This window comes from Myripristis murdjan, chromosome 10, assembly GCF_902150065.1.
Source record: "Myripristis murdjan chromosome 10, fMyrMur1.1, whole genome shotgun sequence".
Taxonomy (NCBI): Eukaryota; Metazoa; Chordata; class Actinopteri; order Holocentriformes; family Holocentridae; genus Myripristis; species Myripristis murdjan.
In genome coordinates, this window is record NC_043989.1 from 32971964 (window position 1) to 32993569 (window position 21606).

The window sequence follows — 21606 nt, forward strand, 5'->3', positions numbered from 1 at the left end:
CGCATGCAAACCTCACATCGCCAAGCATCGGATGGAGCGGTGTAAAGCTCGCCACCACTGGACTCTGGAGCGGTGGAAACCTGGTCTGTGGAGCGACCAATCACACTTCTCTATCTGTGATGGACGAGTCTGGGTTTGGAGAATGCCAGGAGAACGTTCCCTGCCTGACTGCATTGTGCCGACTGTAAAGTTTGCTGGAGGAGGGATAACGCTATGGGCTGGTTTTTCTGGGCTGGGCCTCGGCCCCTTAGTTCTAGTGAAGGGAAATCTTAATGCTTCAGCTCACAGACACTTACCAAGACTTGCTATGCTTCCAACCTTGGTGGAACTGTTTGGGGAAGACCTTTTTCAAAAAAAAAAAAAAAAAATCCAGGCAAGGGTATGAGTCTATATATATATATATATATATTTATTTATTTTTTTTTTTCAGGAAAATCCTCCTCACTTTGCCTTTAACATGGTGAAATAAACATTTGAAAATAAAGGCCCACCCACAGGTTGCAAGATTTCAAAGTGTTAACCCTAATACTGGGGAAGACACTTGGACGTTTTTCTTGACTGATTTTTGCATAAAATTATTGTTCAATTATCGATCATTGTTCTGGCCAAACACCACCATACATGACGCAGCACATGGCCCTTACAGTTAACACTAAAAAACATGAACAGAATGGAGCTTACAGACAGCACAGGAGACAGCGCGCTCGCTGCTATCACTCAAATGCTCCTGGCCAGTAGAATGATGACCACCCACACTGAGGCCTGTCTGTTTAATGGGGAGTGAGTCAAAAACTTTTTTCTGAATGACTTTAATGTGACAGAATAACAATATTTTTCACACACCAGTGCTTATAAACATGTGCTATCCACACAAACATTACAACACCCTGTTGTGTCATTACCATGGTAACTGTAAACAGTCAACATCAAGCATACTGTAGCCGAGCTATAGAGATTGCTTTACAAAGGCATGCAGTTAGGTATTTACCTGGATTAATTTGGCAGTGTCAGACAGTCTTGGCTGGGATTGTTTGGGCTTGTTTGGACTGACTCAGTCATTTACAGCCAAATGAGGTGAAATTACAGTATCAGATATCACCACAGAACACTGACATGCTGCCAGTATGCCCTCTGCTACAGGCCTCATAATAAAATTAAATAAAGAGCATGTGGTAGGACTCTCCCTTAAGGGCAATTTCAGTGGCATTTCCCTTCCACAGTAGTGCCTACACAAACAGCCTGTTGAATGCTGCAATTTAAATATAACATCAAATTGTTTGATTGTTAAAGATGATCAATGTGACACTTGACAATTGATTTTTCATGAACATCCTGACTTAATATCTTTCATTTTCTCCTTTTATTCCTTTTCCCTAAGAACCAAACGCATACCACATTGCTGCAAATAGATACAGTATGATTCTGATTCCTATCATTTACTAACTTAGTCTTGATGATGTATCAAAACCACCCAATAAAAAGTCTTTGTATTTGTGATGAACCAGCAGTGCCTCATCTTCATAGTGAGTTATTGGTCAGTTAAAAAAATAAATAAAGAAAATAAAAAAATAACAAAGTATAGAATCGCTCAGCGGCTCTCTGTTGCTGAGGCATCAGGGTCAACATGCTAGCATCTGGGACTGTACAAGGTAACCAACTAAATATAGACACACACACACACACACACACACACACACAACTGGGACAGCTTATATACCAGAGAGCGACTCTGGGAGTTGGAGGGATAATAACGGAAAGAGAAGGATGACATAAATATGAGGATAAAGGAAGGATAGAGTAAAGGACACACACACACACACACACACACAAACAGATGGACAGACAGAGAGGGAGTATTAGAATGGCAGTGCTCCTCTCTTCACGTTGTCCTGCATTAAACTCCAGTCTCCAATTACATTTCTATGATAACCCACAACTGAACTGTAAATGTTACATCCCCAAACAGATGACATTTTGGAGATACAGCGTTTCTTCGGAGTAGTATCATTATTATCACAGTATTTAATGCCATTTTTTAATATTAGGTAGAATACTATGACAAGAGACAGCAAAGATAACAGAGAGGGGCATGATATGAGCTGTTTTTTTTTTTTTAATCCAAGTATTATTCTGCAAATTATAATGGACTGAGTTAGGGAAGTTAAATGGAAAGATTTTTGTTTAACTTGCTAAAAGTTGGAGTTAATATTTTGAACCTCACTTGAGATGGCCCCATTTTTTTTTTTTTTTTTAGTATAAAGTTATAAGTTGTGTTATAAATAAAAGTGGAAATCCCAGTGTACTCCTACATGTTACTTTCTGCCTCATTTTCAAAGTTTGCCTATAATTCAAGCATGACCAGGGAGACATTTTTCTTTTAATTAAGAACAACATCGGTTTTTCTTCTAGCTATGGGGTTTATTGAACACTTTTTGAAATGCCATTTGTTCTACTAGTACTCAAAAGTTTCAGGCATGGCAGACTGGCACACACCAGAAGAGACAGAATTTGTATGATCTTAAAGATACGATAATAACAATAATAACAATAATATCAATAATAATAATAATAATATTAATTAAAAGCATATATATATCAGCATGAAACTAGCAGCAGAATCAAACTGCAGCAGGCCGGTACCAGTGATGGAATGGAATGGTATGGAAATTATACTGTCATAATACAAGATGTACAATGAAATTCCATTAAACTTCTCTTGATAAAAAACATTTAAAAGACACACATCTCTAAAAATTTAAGAGCAGCAACAGTAAAAAAGCAGCAGCTTTAAAAATGGGGGTAGGCGTCACATTACTTGCTGTAACGTCTGTATAATCATATTACATTTATAACGCAGTAATGTAATGTGTTACTATTCTTAAATTCAGTAATCATATTACAGTTTATTATCAAACAATTATGTTACTTGCATTATATAAGTTGTTCATTTATGGCATAATGGCTGCAAAGAAAAAAAAATCAGCAAATTTGCCTTTCATGTACTCTTGTGCAGCAATGATGGCACATGACTTCTCATGACTTTGGCTAGCGTTCGTGTAGGAGACAGGAAAAAAATGGCAGAGTGCTCTACAACTTTTGAGGGGTGGAGTAGAATCAATAACTGTGATATTGTTAAATGGCAAATACACAACAATACATTCCAGACGATTTTGCACAGTAACGCAAAAATAATGTAACAAGTAGTGTAAAAAATTACTTTCCACAGAGAGAAAATGAGTAAAGTATTACATAACTTTTTCTTTTTAACAAAAATGCAACAAATAATGTGTAATTCATTACTTTTTCTGAGTAATGACCCCAACACATACCATCATAATTAACTACATTAACAGCTAATTAAAAAAACCTCGAGCAGAACCCGGCTGTGGGTGGGCGGTCATCTGCCTTGACCTGAAGGGTTGAGAGAGAGAGAGAGAGAGAGAGAGAGAGAGAGAGACAGAGACAGAGAGAGACTGCAGCAATTTTGAACTGCAATGTGACATAGGGCTTTATAATAATAATAGTAACAACAGTGATAGCAAGAATAGTAATTATGATAATAATAGGTCTTATTTTAATTTGTATTTTGCTGGACAGAAAAAAATAAGATGTTATTTATAACAGCCTGTATTTTTCTATTTTCAAAATACAAATTACTCGTATTTTAATTAAATACATTTTGTCATACCAGTAGTTTGTATTTTATTTTGATAATTTGATGAGCAACTATTTGCAATTTGTAACAAGACACTTGTTGTGCCCATCTCTATAGGTATACCACCAAGCACAACCTCAGCTATAATAGTACTGACTGTGGACACAAACTCAATCAAAATATTGTGCTTGATTCCAAGAAATGTTCTCTTGATGCATCTTATCAAGTAGCACTAAAACTAGCAGAAGCCAAAAAGCTGTTGTGTGATAGAAAGACAGTGAATGGATGGAAGTCTGGATGTGGGTACACTGCCTTGCAAGTCACTGCGGCCCCTCATGGTAACTTAAAATATTTTTGGCCCTTACCCCCATAAACGTTGTCCAACCCTGGTTTAAAGTTTCCAGAATGTTAATTATAAAATACTTTTGTTTGTTTGTTTTTTGTAATTTGTTTTTACAGTATTTTTGTTTTCTTGTAATTTTTGCTAATGTCCTGGTAATGCCTTGCTATTTTTGAGAGAAAAAGGTTAACCCTTTGAAACCCCTTTGGGAGTACAAAGTTTTCTTGTAATTTTATATTGCTAATTTTTTACAAAGTGTCAGGTAATTTCTTGTTAATTTGCTCATAGCATTTTCTCCTGTTATTAAAAGATATCAAGTGAATTTGCTCAGATTTCCACAGGTTCCATGTGAGATCAGTAATGCTGGATCAATGTTGGATTTTTCATGTTAAATGCTTGGCATCTAGCATTTAACCTGTCCGTTCCAGCTGACACAGATGATGTGAAAAAGAACGGAGGATGGTGATTACATCAAGCTGGTAAGACCCAACGTACTTAGTCAACCTTCCCTGGGTCAATAAAGGCTTCACTACTCTTACCGGCGGCTTTAAGTCATTGCTAAGTCTGTATGATTAAGTTTCAAAATGCTGCTTGCTGCTCTCTCCTGCTGAGATTTGTTAGTTCAAATTTCAACTTGCCCTCTCAGCCTTTCTGAGGTTTCTAGGAGACGAGAGGAGGGTCTGAGAGCATGCTGCTTGGCCCCACCCTATTCACACAGCTGCTAATGAAATCAGACAATAGAAAGGCCCCATTTAAAACTCACTTTCTCCCTTCCTCAACTTTCTTTATCAATCTCTCCATTTCTCTTTGAAAACTTCTACAAACACAATAAACCCTTCTCTCTCTTTCTCTCTGTCTCTCTCAGTCATTAATAGCTAGCTGATGATGTCTGAGCATGCAGTTAAACCAACATTTCAGTCCTTCCAATAAGTCCACCACGTACACAACTACACTCCGAGAGAAAAAAAAAAAATGAACCAGGCAAAGTCCCTGTTAGACTTTCTAGCAAAGAGCTCTCACAATGTGAAAGGCAGTCAACATGAGGTGATAAAATTCAACTCAACAATAGAATGGCATAGCATTCACCTGGTGTAAAATGTTGTTCGCTACCATCAGACCATCAAATAAGACAAAGATAACAAGTTCAAGTTCATTTTAGGCCCAATATCACTGTTCACAGTGTCAAAGGGCTTTAGAGGCAGGAAAGTTTACAACAGACAAGATGATACCCCGTGACTTAATTTCAGACAAATTTCCCCCCAAAACCCAGGTATAACAGGTAAAAAATGGACGAAATCTTGAAAAGCGCCACAGAGGCAATTGGTGCCGATCACAATGTTATCATAATCATTGTATTATGATTATGATAACATGTAAAGCTCACTGACACCCATGCCCCTCCTACAATTACAAGTAGCCTACGCTCCTCCTCCACTGACACTTTGTGCTCACTAAATTCTTTTCAATCTACACCTATTTTGTTCACCCGTTTTGAAAAACGTGATATTATTTCACTTCCGCCCAGCTGTTGTGTAGGACAGTAGTGGTGCTATCTTCCTCTCATTGTTACTGAGTGCTGGATACTGGCTGGATGCTCCAAATCCAACCTGTTAGCCTCCTGTCACTGGCTAACATCCATAAAGACAAAGAAGCCACAAATGTGTTTTTTTTTTTTTTCCCAGTTCCAATTTGAGTCCGACACCTAGGCTTTGGGAAGTGGCCAATACCGAGTACCAATCCAATACCAGAGCTCTTTTTCTTGATTATTATCATTGTAATTCAGGCAAAGAAGTCATCAAAGCAGGCATATGTGGGAGCCTAGGAGCTCAACCTGCCATACTTTATTCGTCTCCCTTGTAACACAGTCATGAAACCATAACACTGTTGTAGTTTGGGCTGAGAACACTTACCAATAGTTACGGATAAATAAATCTAAATGCCGAAAGGTTTTCCAAATGCTCCCTTCCTGGTTTTCCCTAGTTACTGATGATGTACTTTGCTATGATTAGCAGTCAAGTCAGCTTCAAAATTGAACAGCCCGTCATGGAAAAAAATAACAAAACACAAATGCGAAAGATAACATGTGATATGTGGCTGCATTTTGAAAAGCACCAAAATGTCACTTGGAACCATTACCATCTTTACATAACAGTGGCAACCTACTGAGCATCTGAGAACTGAGAAGATGGTAGCCATCACCCTTCATAGTCAAAGTTACCAACTCTGCTTACACCACACAGCAACCAGTGCCCTCGGCCCCTTCCAAGCTAATGAGGTCAAAAATCAGACTGTGGATGCTGCAGTGGATGGGTTGCCCATTAAGGTTGGTGTTAAGGAGCCATTTTACTGTGTGTTTTGACCAAACACAAAGCAAAGTCAATGCAAAGAGGCGAATCACCTGAATTTTCACATCATTCGCACATTTGTGGCCGTATTCGTGAAAGTCTGCGGTGTGAAAATTCACTTTGTGTTTGATCTGAACAAGCCATGAGAGTTCACTGGTAAGAATAAGGAAGTTCATCTATGACTAATGCCCTGGCACCTCCTCATCACAAAAATCTAAACTAAAGCTGAACCCGACTGGACAGTAATGCAAATATAATAAAAATGTCAACATTTTTCCCATTATATCGGTTTTTCCAAAATACATATCATCCCAGCCTTAGTTGTAGTATCTTCAACCTTCTCCATCAAAGTTTTGGATTTACATGACATCTGTCTTTAGATGGTATTTCCAATTATGATACTGGTTTTTCCAATTATGTCCAAAATGGACATTTCAGGAAAAGTTCTTTGTATGTGGCTAGACACCACAGATTTAGGCCTTAATATTTAATTTTGCTGCTTCTGGTCAACACATAAAAACGGATGCACATTAAACTCTCATGATGTCTCAAAACATCTTGCTCCAAAGTTTGATCTGAATTTGCGTTTTTTCCCTTGATGTTCCATCTGAGCTACAAGTGGCTGTGTATAACATAATGGCTACAGCCAGAATGTTGTATGTGCTGGTGCTGCTGTGCAAAAAAATCAAACTCAAATTTGAATGGGCTCAATTTTTTTCAGCTGAGGCACCTCAAGTGAAAACATTCAAGTAAATGCGAGTGAGCAGCAAATGAATGAGCTTTGTGTTTACATTAGGTATAATGTAGATCTAATAATTAATCTTGACATAGGCTAGTATTTCTACTACAGAATATAGTTTCTCAGTATTAGTATATAGTATCGGTATACAGTTTCTCAGTATTTCTAATGATTTCTAAATATTGTGTAGTAAGAGCTCACAAAAAGAAAATTGAAGGCATTGCAGTATTCAAAAACATAAATCCTGAGACCCCGGACAAACCTTGACTATACCTCAAAATTCAAGTATTTTATGGTAATATTCCAGATGAACTGATGAAGGGAATCTATCAAAGCAGCAGTTGGCTGATAATGCCTACAAAGGCCCACTGACTCTTGAAAGACAGGCTATTGAATCCAGATGTAGAGCAACCTCCCTCAAAACCCATGCATGGCAGGATCTTACCCAAATACATGAATATACCAAATATGAAGACAATCAATGCAAACTGGCCTCTAGTCTGATTTTATTTAATTATTTCAAGTTCTTGGTAGTTTGTTTGCAAATATGCTAAGTACTATGTTTGCCATGCCATGGCGCCATGTTTTCAATTGTGAATCTCACGTTTCTAAGGGTTCAATCATTCTATGATTTAGTCTCAGGGCGTTTTCACACCTGCCTTGTTCAGTCCTACTGAATAAAACTACATTCGACCCAACTGCAGGAAGCATTGTGTGTTTTGAGCTGAAGCAGCTCAGGTGTGCATTATAGACTCTTAATTAGTAACAGCAACTTGGTAGCACCTACATGGAGCAACAAGGAAATACATCGCCTTCTTGGTATTTAGCCCCAACGAGCACTATAATAATGAAGAAATGCCAAAGCTGCTGATGGTACTCCATATCCATGTTGCATACTGTATTGGCCTAATGTGTTTGTACTATAAAGTGAGAGAGAGAAAAAAGAAAATCTGAGAGGAAAACATTTTTTTTCTCTACCTATCAACCTAGCAAGATTGATCTGATCCTGACCAATGAGCAGACTGACAGCTCCCACATGTTTTTTCTTGATACATTTTGTTATGTCTGAATTTTTTCCCATGTGAATCCAAACTGAATCAAATGAAAAATACAACAAAGTATCAACTATTCACCTGATTTGAGCCTCAGAAATTAAGCTACAGGTGTGAAAATGCCTTTCAAGATTCATATTGGCATAAACAGTAGGGCACACTATTCTACCAATACAAATATGGCCACACAGTGTTTAGAATGCATTACACAGATGGTGTGTGTGTATGTGTGTGTTTTTGTGTATTTCTGGATGTACAATACCTGTCTGCATATAAGCAGGTGGACTCTGGCATAGATACTGTGGAGGGTGGTGATGCCGTTTGCTTTGTTTGTGGATTCTGTAGTCCTTTTCACTGCGAGAGCGTCTGCTCCTATTAGGCTCTACTGAAGCCACCGGTGGCACCAAGCGTTCTGACAAATCCGAACTGGGCCATGCCCGCCTCAGTGTGGCACTGCTCGCCTTCTTCATCCTTCCCACACAGATGCCAGATGGATTTACACTATCTACAAGATCCAGTCAAAATTTTGTTTTCTTGAGCTAAACAAAAAATAGAATATTTGGGCCTACTGATCGACCCAAGCACCACAAGTTTCCAGTTCCTCACGTGAATTCCATTCTGGTGTGTCGATGTTATCAAACTGAATAATGAAAATTGAACAAACACCCTCGTGTGAAAAGCAGAATTCTGGTCCCGTTTTTGCTGGATTCCCTCATGGTTGTGACAGGAGGTCACTGCTCCACAAAAGAGGCGGTGGGGTGGCAGAATGACCAGGGGAATCCCAGTTGAGGAGGCGTGTTACCTCCAACCCTGCATCCACACCTTTCCTTCGTCCTATTCCTCTCCAGGTCACAGCAAAACCATGATGGAATGGTTGGATATCTCTCAACTAGTGTTCCAAGATGCTGAATTCATACACTCACTCACACAAGTTCACACACACATGTAATCAGCGCTGACAAACCATGTATCCAGCAGGTGTGGATGTTGCTGCAATGGTTAGCCGTTAGCCTAGCCTCCCCTCTATTTGGCTTCCCGCTCATCCAGTCTTAGCTTTAGCATCAGCGCTGGGGGTGTGAATGAAGGAGAGCAACAATGTGGGTCAGTGGGGTCGCTACATGGGGCAGGCAGTAAAAAGACGCATCTAGAGCCCTGTCAGACAAAAGCCAAGTGAAGCAAGGGAAGGAGGAGGAAAGGAGAGAGAGGAGGGGGCGCTTATACAAAAGAGGCCAAGAGGAAAGAGGCAGATCAGCCATCAGAGGGAGGAGAGAGAATCACAGAGCCTCCCTCGGAAATGAAGATACACACTTCTTCTCCTCCAGTTATCCTCTAGCACTCCATTCACACTTCGATCAGCCTCAGCTGTTCATCCATGGAAACAGTGCTCACTTAACAGTTACTAACCCTCTTCTCTGAAAATGAAAAAAAAAATGTTTGTGTGTGTGAGTGACAGCGTGTGTGTGTCTCTACCGCCGCTGAGCAAAGGGATGATGGAGGACGCATACAAGAGAAGGATCCAACAATAGAAACAGACGTGATTAATAAGGAGGAAAAAGGGTTAATCCACAGCCGAGTGAGCGTTGCCTCTGCTTTTCCTTTGTGTTTTCTTCCCTCCGTTAGCCTCTTTGTGCTTGCCGCTCGCTTGCTCGTGCTTTCCCTCACTCCGTATCGTCCTCTCTGTTGCTGTGTTATTGTGGGAAAGGAGGGAGAGAGAGATAGGGAGAGGGAGGAAGCGGAGGGAGGGAAGGGCAGGAAGCTTGTCAGTCAACCAGTGCGCACCCACCACCCCTCTTCCCTCCTCCCCATTTCTCCTCCTGCTGAAGCTCAGTTTTGCCCATTCACAGAAAACAGAGCCAGAGGTTTGAAAAAACAGCACTGATGTCCAGTTGCCAAAGGGTGGCTAGTAAGCCCAGCGTATGCCTTTTGAAAGAAATGTAAGGGTAGCGAAAGCCTTTGTTGGCTAGCAGCCAGGTCCACGAGCCAGCCAATCAGCTAGTGGCTCTTAGCTTTACTCTTTAGTTAGCAGCATACTGACCAAATGCTGCAACACACACAGCAACACAGGCAATAGCTTGTGTTTAGAGGTAGCAATATTGGCTCACATAGCTTCACTATGTCTAAGCTGGCATCAACACCCGCAGCATACAGCCAACCCTTTTAAATCTCTACCCAAAATAACCAAACATCTATAGCATGAAAAGACTTTCTTTAGAAATTCTATCTAAACACAAACAGCAACATGTCACCAGATAATCTCAGTTGGGGATATCAAATGTTTTCATGTCAAAGACCCAGAACACTCTATATCCATTAGACCATCTCATGCTAACAAAATGAGCCAACTCCCTTTGTCTATATCTTAGGCTGAGGACCCCTCTGAGCCCCCTCAGGGACACATAGATGACCCCAGACCCCACCTTGGCCTAACCTTTGAACACACACAGCAACAGCACCAACTATCCCAGCCTAAAACAGCTAGTACAGCCTTTCCTGTGCAACTTGTGCATTAGCAACACAACCTTTAAATATCTAGCCTTACATAACATTTTATAACCTTCAGAACAAAACCAGCGGAGATTTAGTCTTTAGTTAGCAGCTCATTGGCCAAATGTTGCAATACACACAGCAACACGGGCAAGGTAACTGAAAGTGCCCTAACCAAAGCCACAGCCGTTCATCTTTTCACAGCTCATGGCACTGAACTTTACAGGAGCATTTCAGTTTGGACTGTAGTAACACTGTTTAGAATTAGTGTTATTTGGCTTGACTCAGCCTCTGCCCCCTGAATGGCTAAACAGCTAGCTAACTACCAAATAAACATAAGCTAATATACTAAACTGTATGGTTACAGTTAATATACACAATACGTTCTGTCAGCAACAACTGAATACATCCCCACAGATGTGTGCACACCAGCAACCACACACACCGAATGATAAGCTAGATGAAATGACAACTTACCTCATGTGTTTTCAGTTAGCTAGCCAAATACAGTTCAAATTCACTGGCTGGGTTTCAGTAAATGGGGGGATCAGTCAGTGACTCAGTTAGGAACTATTAGTTTTCTTGGCTGGCTCTGCTCAGGCGGTCCGGTAAATGTTAAGCACTTATCAATTTAAATTTTGTATTATAGCATTATGAGTCCTAGCAGTCGAGAAAAAAAAAAACTGATTAAGTATGTAAACTTAAATACCTACGTCAGGGTGCCTTGTTCTCACAGGATGTCACTGTTGGTCAAGGTGGTAGTAGCTGGCAAACCAAAATATTAAATAACATGCACACTGGTGTTTTCTATGGGCCATTTCTTTCTACAGTTGATATTCATAATGTTTTTTAATTCAATGATATCCTTGTGTATGATGGAGAAAGGCAAAACATTGTAGTCCAGCGGTGGCTGGAGACCCGCTCCATAGTGCTTTGCTAGTGAAAAATGTTCAGTATCAGTCAGCTAGTTTTTGAAAAATCTAATGTGCATCAGCTCATTTGTAGACTAATGGAGTAAATACCTAATACAGGAGTGGAGGCACAGGAAAGTCATGGCTGCCAGTGACAGGAGGGAAAAAGGCCTACTACTCTGAGGACTTACCTGCTAACTGTAACAAACTGCTGATGTTACCTGAAGCTTTAACAATTAACTCTACCCACACAATGTGATTCTTCTGACATAATCTGCTCATCAGTTGCAATGTGGCTTTTGACCAGCAGATGTCACTTGGTTGTATCATGTGTTCAACATGGCGTTGGTCTCAGTGAAAATAAACATATGGAGTATAATGGAGTTTAGGCTGTTTTATGTATTTTTATAGATGTTAACAGGATATCAAAGCAACAGTGTTCACATCTGTGAAGAATCAATGGTCAGTGTTACTCCCCTTGGTCACACAGATAGAAGGATAGATACATGCATGTTTGAAAAAAATGAGATGTTGTGTGTGTGCGAGTGTGAGTGTGTGCGTGTGTGTGTGTGTGCGTGTGTGTGGTGTCAGGTTTCCTCGTAGCAAGCAGCTGTGTGTATGAAGGTCCACTGAGACTAAACCAATGTCAAACCAACACAGAGGTCAGAATTTTTAGAGGACTATGAATCTCCACAAAGCTCATATTTAGTGATTTTCATGTTTTAACAGTTGAAAATGACATGGTTCATCTGTGCATTGAGAAAAAAATGCAACTCCTTGAATAAACTAAAAAATGTACAGCCATCAAGCGGAAAAAAGTTTCAGACACACAACATTTAAAACTTGATATTTAGTCTGGGTTTGAAACACTGTGTTTAGAGTGTGACTATATAGTGGTCCACAAGGAAAACTCTGTTTCGTAAGGGATAGGAAATACATTTAGAAATCACTGTGGCGCTGGTATAGCCCGCATTATGTGAAAAATGTAAGTTTCCATGATGCATTTTTATTTATTTATTTATTTATTTTTATTGATGCAATCCAACTGGAGAAGAGTGGGCCGCATTCATCAACATCTTATTAAGCTTTTTTCTTAAATTTCTTCTTAAGCAAGATTCCAAGTCAGATTCATAATGTGGTCTTAAACCACGGAATTGTTCATACCTGTGTCGTTATATTGATGAATCGCACTGCCTACGTAAATTGAAGGCGCATGCCAACTGACCCTAATTAGCATACAACAGGTAAACACCCCACCAGCATGAGACTGCAGAGCCATGTGCACACACACAAGTCAAACAGAGAACCTGATCAAACTGAGAGAATTCAAGAATGCCCAAATGCAAATCTTAAGAGTAAAAGATTAGACAGATCAAATCAAATCTCAAATAAGATAATGTTGCTGAATGTCAGAATCTTCTTGAAAACTGCTCGAGTTGGTTTTAAGATCAAATTTGTTCTTAAGAATGGTTGGTGAATGAGGGCCAGTGTTATATCAGTGATGCCTTTGTGGCTGTTTTATAGGCGAGGTGGCAGTGGTTGATTTTTTGTGATTGTCCGCCACTGTCAGTTTTCCTATTTAACTTAGCTGTGGTTGTAATGTTCGGACTGTGGTTGTGTGCTTCTAATGAGTGAATGTAGAGAAACACTGAATACAAACTGTGACCATGACTTATGATAGCGTGGGCCATCATAAGACATAGCAGAAAAAGAAAAGAGGGGACAGGAATTATGTTTTCACTTTTGTTTGTAGCAAGATATCTCAAAAAATCACAGCCGAAGACTTTATTAGCTTGAAATTTTCAGCATTAAAAAAGGTCCTATTTCAAATTAGCAAAGACACTATACTTTAAATTGTCCTTTCCTTTGACTATGATCTACACTAATATTTACCATTAGTGCTTTTGTGGCTTCCTCTATTTTGCATTTCATTTGTTGAGGATGGATCTAATGGGCTTTGAAGGTGCAATGAAAGAAAAATAAACACTAACCAAACTTGCATTCCAGCATTTGGCGGCTTTTGAAAGCTAGGATAACACGGACAGTAGTGAGGGTAACAAAACACCCATGTGATTGGCTGCTAGCAAAATATTTTTCAAGTCTGTAACTCATTAAAAGAAATTCATCGTCCATCATTTCTGCTTTCGTTTTTCCATCCATCTGAAAAACCAAGCCACAAAATGACTATTAAAAATGGAGTTCATGGGGCACTAGGCTCATTTACACAAAAAAGGCCAAAGGCAATGCAGTTCAGTTCAATTCAATGAAGTAAGCAGACTTCTGAAGACCAGCGACCTCGCGACCACACACCACAGTGAAACTTGGTCATACACTTTCCACAGGGCTGCAAAAACTACACAACACCATGAACTCTAGAGACTACAGGGGAAAATTCCTCACCACTGGAATGCAGCCCAGTCTCTCACACACACACACACACACACACACACACACACACACACACACACACACACACACACACACACACACACACACACACAGAGTGAGGTAGACTGCAAGAGTTTGTGGAGTCAAGTTACAACCCAAGCTATGTCGGACTATTGTGATGACAGACAGGCGTGCGTGCGCGCGCGAACCTGCAGGTTTCCACATCAGCTAAGGAGTCAGTCATTCATCTAGTTTAGCCAATTAACTAGTTCAATGTATAAATCTTTGTCTTGTAAGGGAAATGTGGTTTGCAGATGTAGTTCACAAAACAGATGCTACAATTTAGCAGATTTTACATTGCAACAAACCATTCTACAAATTATGCAGGGCTGCTCAACACTTCACAACATATAATCAAAACCACTCTATTTTCAAAAGTGATTTTTTTGGTTCCCTACCCATTAGTAGTGGTTTCTGCTTCTTCTGCTAGAGTTTACTCTTCTTTTTCAGCAATGCTTTTCTGAATGCACTGTGCTGATTATTGTATAGTGCCACATTGGCGTGTGTCAGCATTGGAGTCAAATCTCCCCCCAAAAAAATGCATCCCAAAAAAAAAAAAAAAAGGTGGATTGGTGCAGCCCTTGTTGTCCCAATCCATAAACAATGGAACTGGTAATTGGCTGTTTAAAGGAAATTTTTCCCCACTGATGATTGTCTGGTGGAGGGAGCTTCAAGTCACCAAAACACAGCAGTGCTGCTGCTTTGAGGAAAACAAATGTGGACTTTATTACAGTGATGGAATACTGGTGTGAAGAAAGTCTCTCAAAGTTCATTTTCATATCGTAGTGGAATGAATGGAAACCAACGGCTGGATAAAAGCAGGGAAAATTATATCACAGTTCTAAAATACGACGCCTTGTGTTAGGTAAAAATGTGTATATGTACATTTTATAGATATTATGCTAAATAAGCAAGATCACTGGTGTGGTCCCGTAAGTACTGTTCTGAGGATTACTTGGATCTACTAAAATTTAAAAAATTAAAAATGTGGTTTGTTTTGTTAATTGTAAATGTCAAAGTGCATCATATGTCATATCATTAAAGCTAAGCAATATTGTATTTTTACTCCATATAAAATCATAGCCAGGATGATGAATTTGCCTGGTTTGAGCTCTCTAAATTTGTTTCAGCCCCTCCACTTCAGCCACTCTCCATTATCAAATTCATTCAAAGTTTCTCTGAAACTGCACATTACACAGAAAAGCTAATCAAAATTTCAGATCAGTTGCACAAGTGCCTCATAAATCAGCAATACAGTGACAGGAAATGTTTATTCAAAGCTTACCTTGGAACCAAAGAATGCAGCTTCACCATTTTCAGACCCAACAGGTGTGTGAATTGACTTATGTGAAATGTGAACCTCACGTCCACCAAAAGAAAAAAAAAAATAATAAAATAAAAATAACCTTTTTTCCTACTTTCAGTTTCTACAAGCAACTTGCTGAGGCAAAATGGCTTTGTGTTTAGTGGAGTTTGTTTTCTTGACATCCACTAGTGTTCAGAACTTTGAGCTTTCACTGATTTCAACTCTAACTGAACCTAAGCTTTGGACACTACAGCTAAAGACAAACCAAGGCACAGATGGAAATAAAATATGAAAGGCAAAATGAAAATGTGGGCTTCTGCTACTTCCTCAAAACTGACTTGTGTTGTGTATGTGTGAAGTCACTGACCAGACAGGTCACATGTTCAAGTCCAGTCTACAAACACACAACATGGTCACGGCACAGTAGAAGCCCCCATTTCTCTCGCTCTCTCTCTCACACAGACTCATTGACTAAGTCAATTCACACACATATACAGGAAGCATCCAACTGCGAAGTTGGGGAGTATTCCAGCCGACCCATTAATAACAGTGGCTCTTTTCCACCCATCTCATTTGCATTCACTCACTTTCTCCCTCAACAAGAGGGATTTTAAATTACAACAACACACAACAACAACAACATTAGCTTTCAGTTTTTTCTTTTTAATAATTTACACAAAATTCAACACTTATATTTTCACTTTTTCATTATGGGGTACTGAGTGTATCTTAATTAGAGAAAAAATGATTTTAAACATTTGTAGCATCAGGCTGCAACATAGCAAAAGTGAAAAAAGTGATACTTTGTGAATGCACTGTACAAAGACAAACTGCATGGTGAGGTAAAGACAACTGTTGCGGCATAGCTGATTCAGTGTGTGACTGAAATCACTAAACTTTTTTTTCATTTTTGCCAAGACAATTTTAAAAGATATGAAGAAACAGAATGTTCCATAAATGTATTCAAGATATGGTGCAGGAAATAACAGTGAGCCACTTTATGGTCCTATTGAGGCTATATTTTAGGATTACGAAAACCAGGGGATGGATCATGGGATGGAGAAGCAAATTTCTCCTTATTGTCAACACCACATGTGATGGAATTAAGGAATTTGGATAAATGATCCAGAAGTTAAGCCACCCATAATCTGATTTCACCAATGAATTTCACATATCTCTTTTACACACTGACATGTAAACTAGTCACTAATTCTGTAATAGGTGGACAGATTATTTGGCTACTATATCTCTACATTCCGACACATCACCAGTGTGCTCTGGCAGATCTTCAACTTGAGAAACAGAGGCACCTGCAGTGTCTCCCGAAATGTGAGCCATTGGCTAACATGTGGAGCATGCTATGATGACCCCTGCTGCACTGGGGTCCATGTTTTCAGGTGAAGAAAGAGGTGGACAAAAATCTTCCATCTCATAACTTACGTTGGAATGGTCGCTATCACTATACATTCATATGCTAATGATGTTGATCCTGACTCACAGCCTACGTTAGAGAAGCAACCTGGTCACCATAGTGATGGATTAGATCCCATTATTTACAACCCCATTCTCTGTTTTAAAGACCACTAACCAAAAAACAGAAAGTAAAACAGGTTGAAGGGGGGGCTTAAAAAACTTAGGTAACTTTTTTCCTTCATAATTTTGACAAACCACCATTAGAGGCATCAGTGGATTCAAAGTAAATGCACTGATAAAGAAAGGAACCATCACAATATCACATTATGTGCATATGGACGTGCATATGTTCCACTGTCCTATGTGCCATTGTTGTGCACCCCCCCCCAAAAAAAAAAATCTCCACCCACCCTACCTTAGCTAGAGCAATTTAACTTAGTTCATAGTAGCTACAGCTCACCAGTTCCGCCTGACATCGGTGCCACATGAATCTGTTTATATTCTTAAGATGAGGGAATAATCTTACCCCTCTTCAAAACCTAAATGTACCTGATCGCTGTCATCATCATAAAATGTGTTTGCAGCTATCAGGGGTTTTTTTTGTCCTAGTGTCAGATAAAAAAGGACAGCACCATGGTGACATAATTAGGAGAACCTGTGTCTGTGTAACCTGTGCCCGACCACATCACAAACTTGCAATATCTTCTTGCTGTTAAAAACCAGTCCCACTGACTCAGATAGTGGTACAACCTGCAACTCCTGTATTTTGATTCCTCCTCTTGAATTTGAATCAATTCTTTCAATCCACTATATAAGTGACATTTTAATGTGTATATAGTGAACAATGTGGGTACTGTTGGCAAGAGAGCCAGGTAAACAGAAACTGTTTCATCCATTATAACTGCCTTGCATTAGAGGTAGAGGCAGTGTTTAACGACACTGTACAGCACTATCACCTAGTGGACTAATAAGCATATTGCACTGCCTGGATGTCCATGTGCCAGCTACCACAATTGTCTTTTCAACCCTCTGAACAAAATTACCTTTGTTTCTTTCAAAAATGTTTTTAAAAAATAACTACTATTACCGAGGAACACATTTTTTGTTGTAAAAAAAAAGAAAAAAGAAAAAGAAAAATCATGAAATTAAATTACCCATTTTCCACTGTTTCCTTACCTTTCTCCTGTTAAAAAGAAAAAAAAAACTTTCCTTCTTTTTTATCACATTTTGTGGCTTAGGTTAGTTTTTTTATTACCATATTCTAGGTTTTTTGTTTTTTTTAGATGCGATTTTTTTTTTTTTTTTTTTTTTTTAATAAAGTGAATATCTTCAGAGGATAAAATACTTGTCAAAATAAAATGGCTTTGCCATCAATTATGTTGGGTAAACTTTAAGGTTAAGACTGCCACATCGTACATTTCATCCATGGTTTACATTTTTGGCTAGCCTGTCATTGAGTAATTTTGTCCTGCTTTGTGTGTAACAGTGTTCATTCTACATATCAGTGTATTCTTAAAACTCAAGCATGTAAAGCATGTAACTTTTATTTTGAATCACCAAATCACCAAAAAAGTTCATTCAATCAATTTTGTATCATTTCCTTCCTACCTAAGACATTCAAATGAGTTCCAGTGGTGCGTTTAACTTGGATAGGGTTTCAACAGCCAAATCTCTGCCCTTGAAGGATGTTGTAGACAGTCATCAGTTCTCCATTCTAGTGTAAAAAAAACCTAAAGATCGGTAAAAAGCCTGGAGAAACATTGTATTGCCAGTGAGACAACTTGTCATGAACATGAGAAGTAAACAGGATCTGGTCACAGGGTGGCAGCACCGAGTCATTCTGCTATTAACAGGGGGAGGTATACCAAGATCATTACACCAGAGTTCCCACAGTGACCCTCTCTTTCTTTCTTCCTTCCTTCTTTTCTTCCTTTCTTATTGATACATTATGTTGTTTCAGTCTGGTTTCCAATCCAGTTGGGCTCTATTCCTGGAAAGTGACCGTTTTTAGCTTTCCCTGTTTGGAATACACCTCTAAAAATTCACACACACACACACACACACACACACACACACACACACACACACACACACACACACACATACTAAGTGTCAAAGGACGACAGCAGGGAAGAAATGAAGTTTCTTGTGTTATGGTTGTTGATACAGCTGTTGTGTTTGCTTTGGTGACACAGGGAAATCCTCTCCTGTCAGTATGTTTTTGAGCTGAAAATGAAATGAACTAATGAATTGAAATGAGAGAGACAGACAGAAGGGGAAGGAAGATGCAGCGAAATGGAAGCAGGGCAGGAAACTCCATGCCTGTAGGCAAAGGCCAGTTGGCATCGCAACACAGAAGAAGTTTACCAAATACACACACACACACACACACACACACACACACACACACACACACACACACACACACACACACACACAGAATGTGCAGGCCTCAAACACATACCTACCTGCCTGCACACACACATCTAGAGGTGCTAAAAGTAATTTTCCTCTTGATGAAAGGCTCTGCTCAACTACTTTCATGCTTCTGTCTGTACAGGACTCTCTTTGTGGCGCATGTGCATGTGTGTGCGTGTGCGTGTCCGTGTGTGTGTGTGTGTGTGAGAGAGAGAGAGAGAGAGAGAGTGCAGTAGTAGTGCAACAAGAGAGATAAAGTGTGAGAGGACTGATACAGAAAGAGATGTAGACACAAAGAGAGACACATACAGAGACCAAAAAGAGGAGAATGGAAGTGTGCAGAAACCACATAGTTGTTGTAACTTGAGTTTCTGAGGAACAGCAGCTCTATTAAAATTCCTTCCCCTTTCCAGAGTTCACCTGAGAACAGCACACAGACCTGTTGAAGTGCCCCTGAGCCAAACACACTAACACAGAGCCAACAGGCCCATATTAAGACTGGAAAATGTGGGCTATGTCTGCTAAGAACAGTAATATTCATCTTATTTTTACAGTAAGTATGACACAGCCACTTTACTTCAGGTGAGCCACTTGCAGTTACTGACTAGCTCACTCATTTTTCACTGCAGCAGTTAACACAACAACAGACTGTTTTTTGGAAGCACTCACACATCGTCAAATAAGCCCGTCAAGCTAGCAGGCAGGGAAGCGATTAAAAAGTGAAAAAAAAAAAAAAATGTTTGACCAACTGTTTACCTCCATATTCTAAAACAAGTTGGATATGGAGAGACGGGGTTGAATTACTCATGCTTTTAATTTAAGGTAGGCTTAATGTTTTTGTTTAATAAATTCAAACATGCTTCAGGAGTGATGCACCATTTCATGACAGGCCACGCCCACCACCACACACGGATGCACTTGTGCACACACGCTTCATAACCATGCATGAAAAGGTTTTACTGAAGTGTTTGCTGCAAGATTTGAGTGAAAATACGTGTCTTTGGGAAGCACTGAGCATGCAACTGGATCGCAAAGACTTGTTTTATACAGCATGGCGACTGAGCTTTTTAAACAGAACCATACAGTATCACTGTAGTTTCTTTGTTATACTATCACCTTGTCTTAAACTGAAACAGCTGATAAATTTGAGCAGATGCTGTAACTGAAGACATCATTTTAAAAGGCATTCATTCATTTTAAATCTTAGTTGTACATCTATAACATGGAAAACTATATCTGAACACTTTAGGCCAAAAATATTAATGAGGCTGACAGTTTGCATGTTGTCCCCATGGGGCTGTTCTCACCTGGTATTAACAACAGTTCAGTCCTGTTTTTTCTGTTAACATGCATCTCCAAATGCGCCTCAATGTCCTCACAATCCATCTCAAATTTAACACAACTCACATCAAGAGAACTCATGCCAAAGAGCTACTGGACTTTGACAGTTGGTGAAAGTACCTCAAAATTTAGATTTTTTATCTCGTAATTTTGACTTTTTAATCTTATAATTATGATTTACCACAGGGATTTAAAAAAAAAATCCCTGGTGGAAATGGGCTTCCATAGTAAGGATCTCACCATCCTGCTCTATATACAAATAAATACGTTTCATTTCACAGAGAGACAGAGAGAGAGAGAAACAGACCTTAAAATGAAAAATTGTAATGCAGCTGTCAATCACTGAAGACGTATCTCATATCTGTTACAGGCTCAACCCAATCACGTTTAGGCTGAGATTACTTAATTATTCCTGTGGATCTGAGAGGGTTCTTGCTTAGGTGGATAAATCAACCTGTAATATTTCTGTGGTATTCCTGCAGGAACTGCAACACGCACATTCACCTGTGATATTTTTGTAGTATTACTATAGTAACTCTTACACGTCTCCATTTAGAAAGAGTGTGTTTGATCGTGCCAGAGCATGAAATGATAAAAGAGGCTACCGCCTCCAAATTTTATATGGAAGAAAAACTCTGCATATTGTCAATACATATTTTAGAGACCCCCCAACATATTTTTAGGGGAGCTCATCTTTTATTAAGGGGAGTTTTTATGCATTAACCAGCTGCTTTATAGTCGACCTGCACTTCAGTTTGCATTTAACCAACCAAACTGTCAGCGCAGCTGCACTGGGCAGAGTCAGGTAAGATATTTTCTCTGTTGGAAAAGTGGCGGCCCGGTTAGCGCCGGGGGTCTTGGGCTGGACAAGACAGAGGACATCAGGTTAGAAGGCGGTCCTTCAATTTGTCCCAGGACACATGTCTGTTTACACCTCCAATGCAATGTGTACACAAGTGTCCCAGACCACCTCCGAGTGAGACTGAGAGTCCATTTCAACGTTTTTGGTTGTGTTTTTTTATTACAGTGCATTTTTTGTTATCAGGGCCAGCTGGTCAAATTTTTTGTATTTATAAGGTATTTATTAATTTATTTTGGTATTTTTTATGTCTTATCTATTTTAGATATTTAATTTTTCTTGTTTACATTTTTAA

General features: G+C 39.4%; 1 protein-coding gene across 2 annotated transcripts in view; it reads right to left on the reverse strand.

The window, feature by feature from the left end:
- Positions 1 to 21606, reverse strand: part of LOC115366220 (storkhead-box protein 2-like) — a 100710-nt gene that overhangs the window by 61630 nt on the left and 17474 nt on the right. The window contains exon 1 of one of the 2 annotated variants that reach the window (XM_030061565.1): positions 8394 to 8873. The exons of the other annotated variant lie outside the window; for it this stretch is intronic. Within the exon in view, the coding sequence (XP_029917425.1) occupies positions 8394 to 8601 (208 nt within the window). The 5' untranslated portion in view covers positions 8602 to 8873. Of the gene's footprint in view, positions 1 to 8393; positions 8874 to 21606 lie in introns of those variants that run through there. 2 annotated transcript variants of the gene reach the window in all.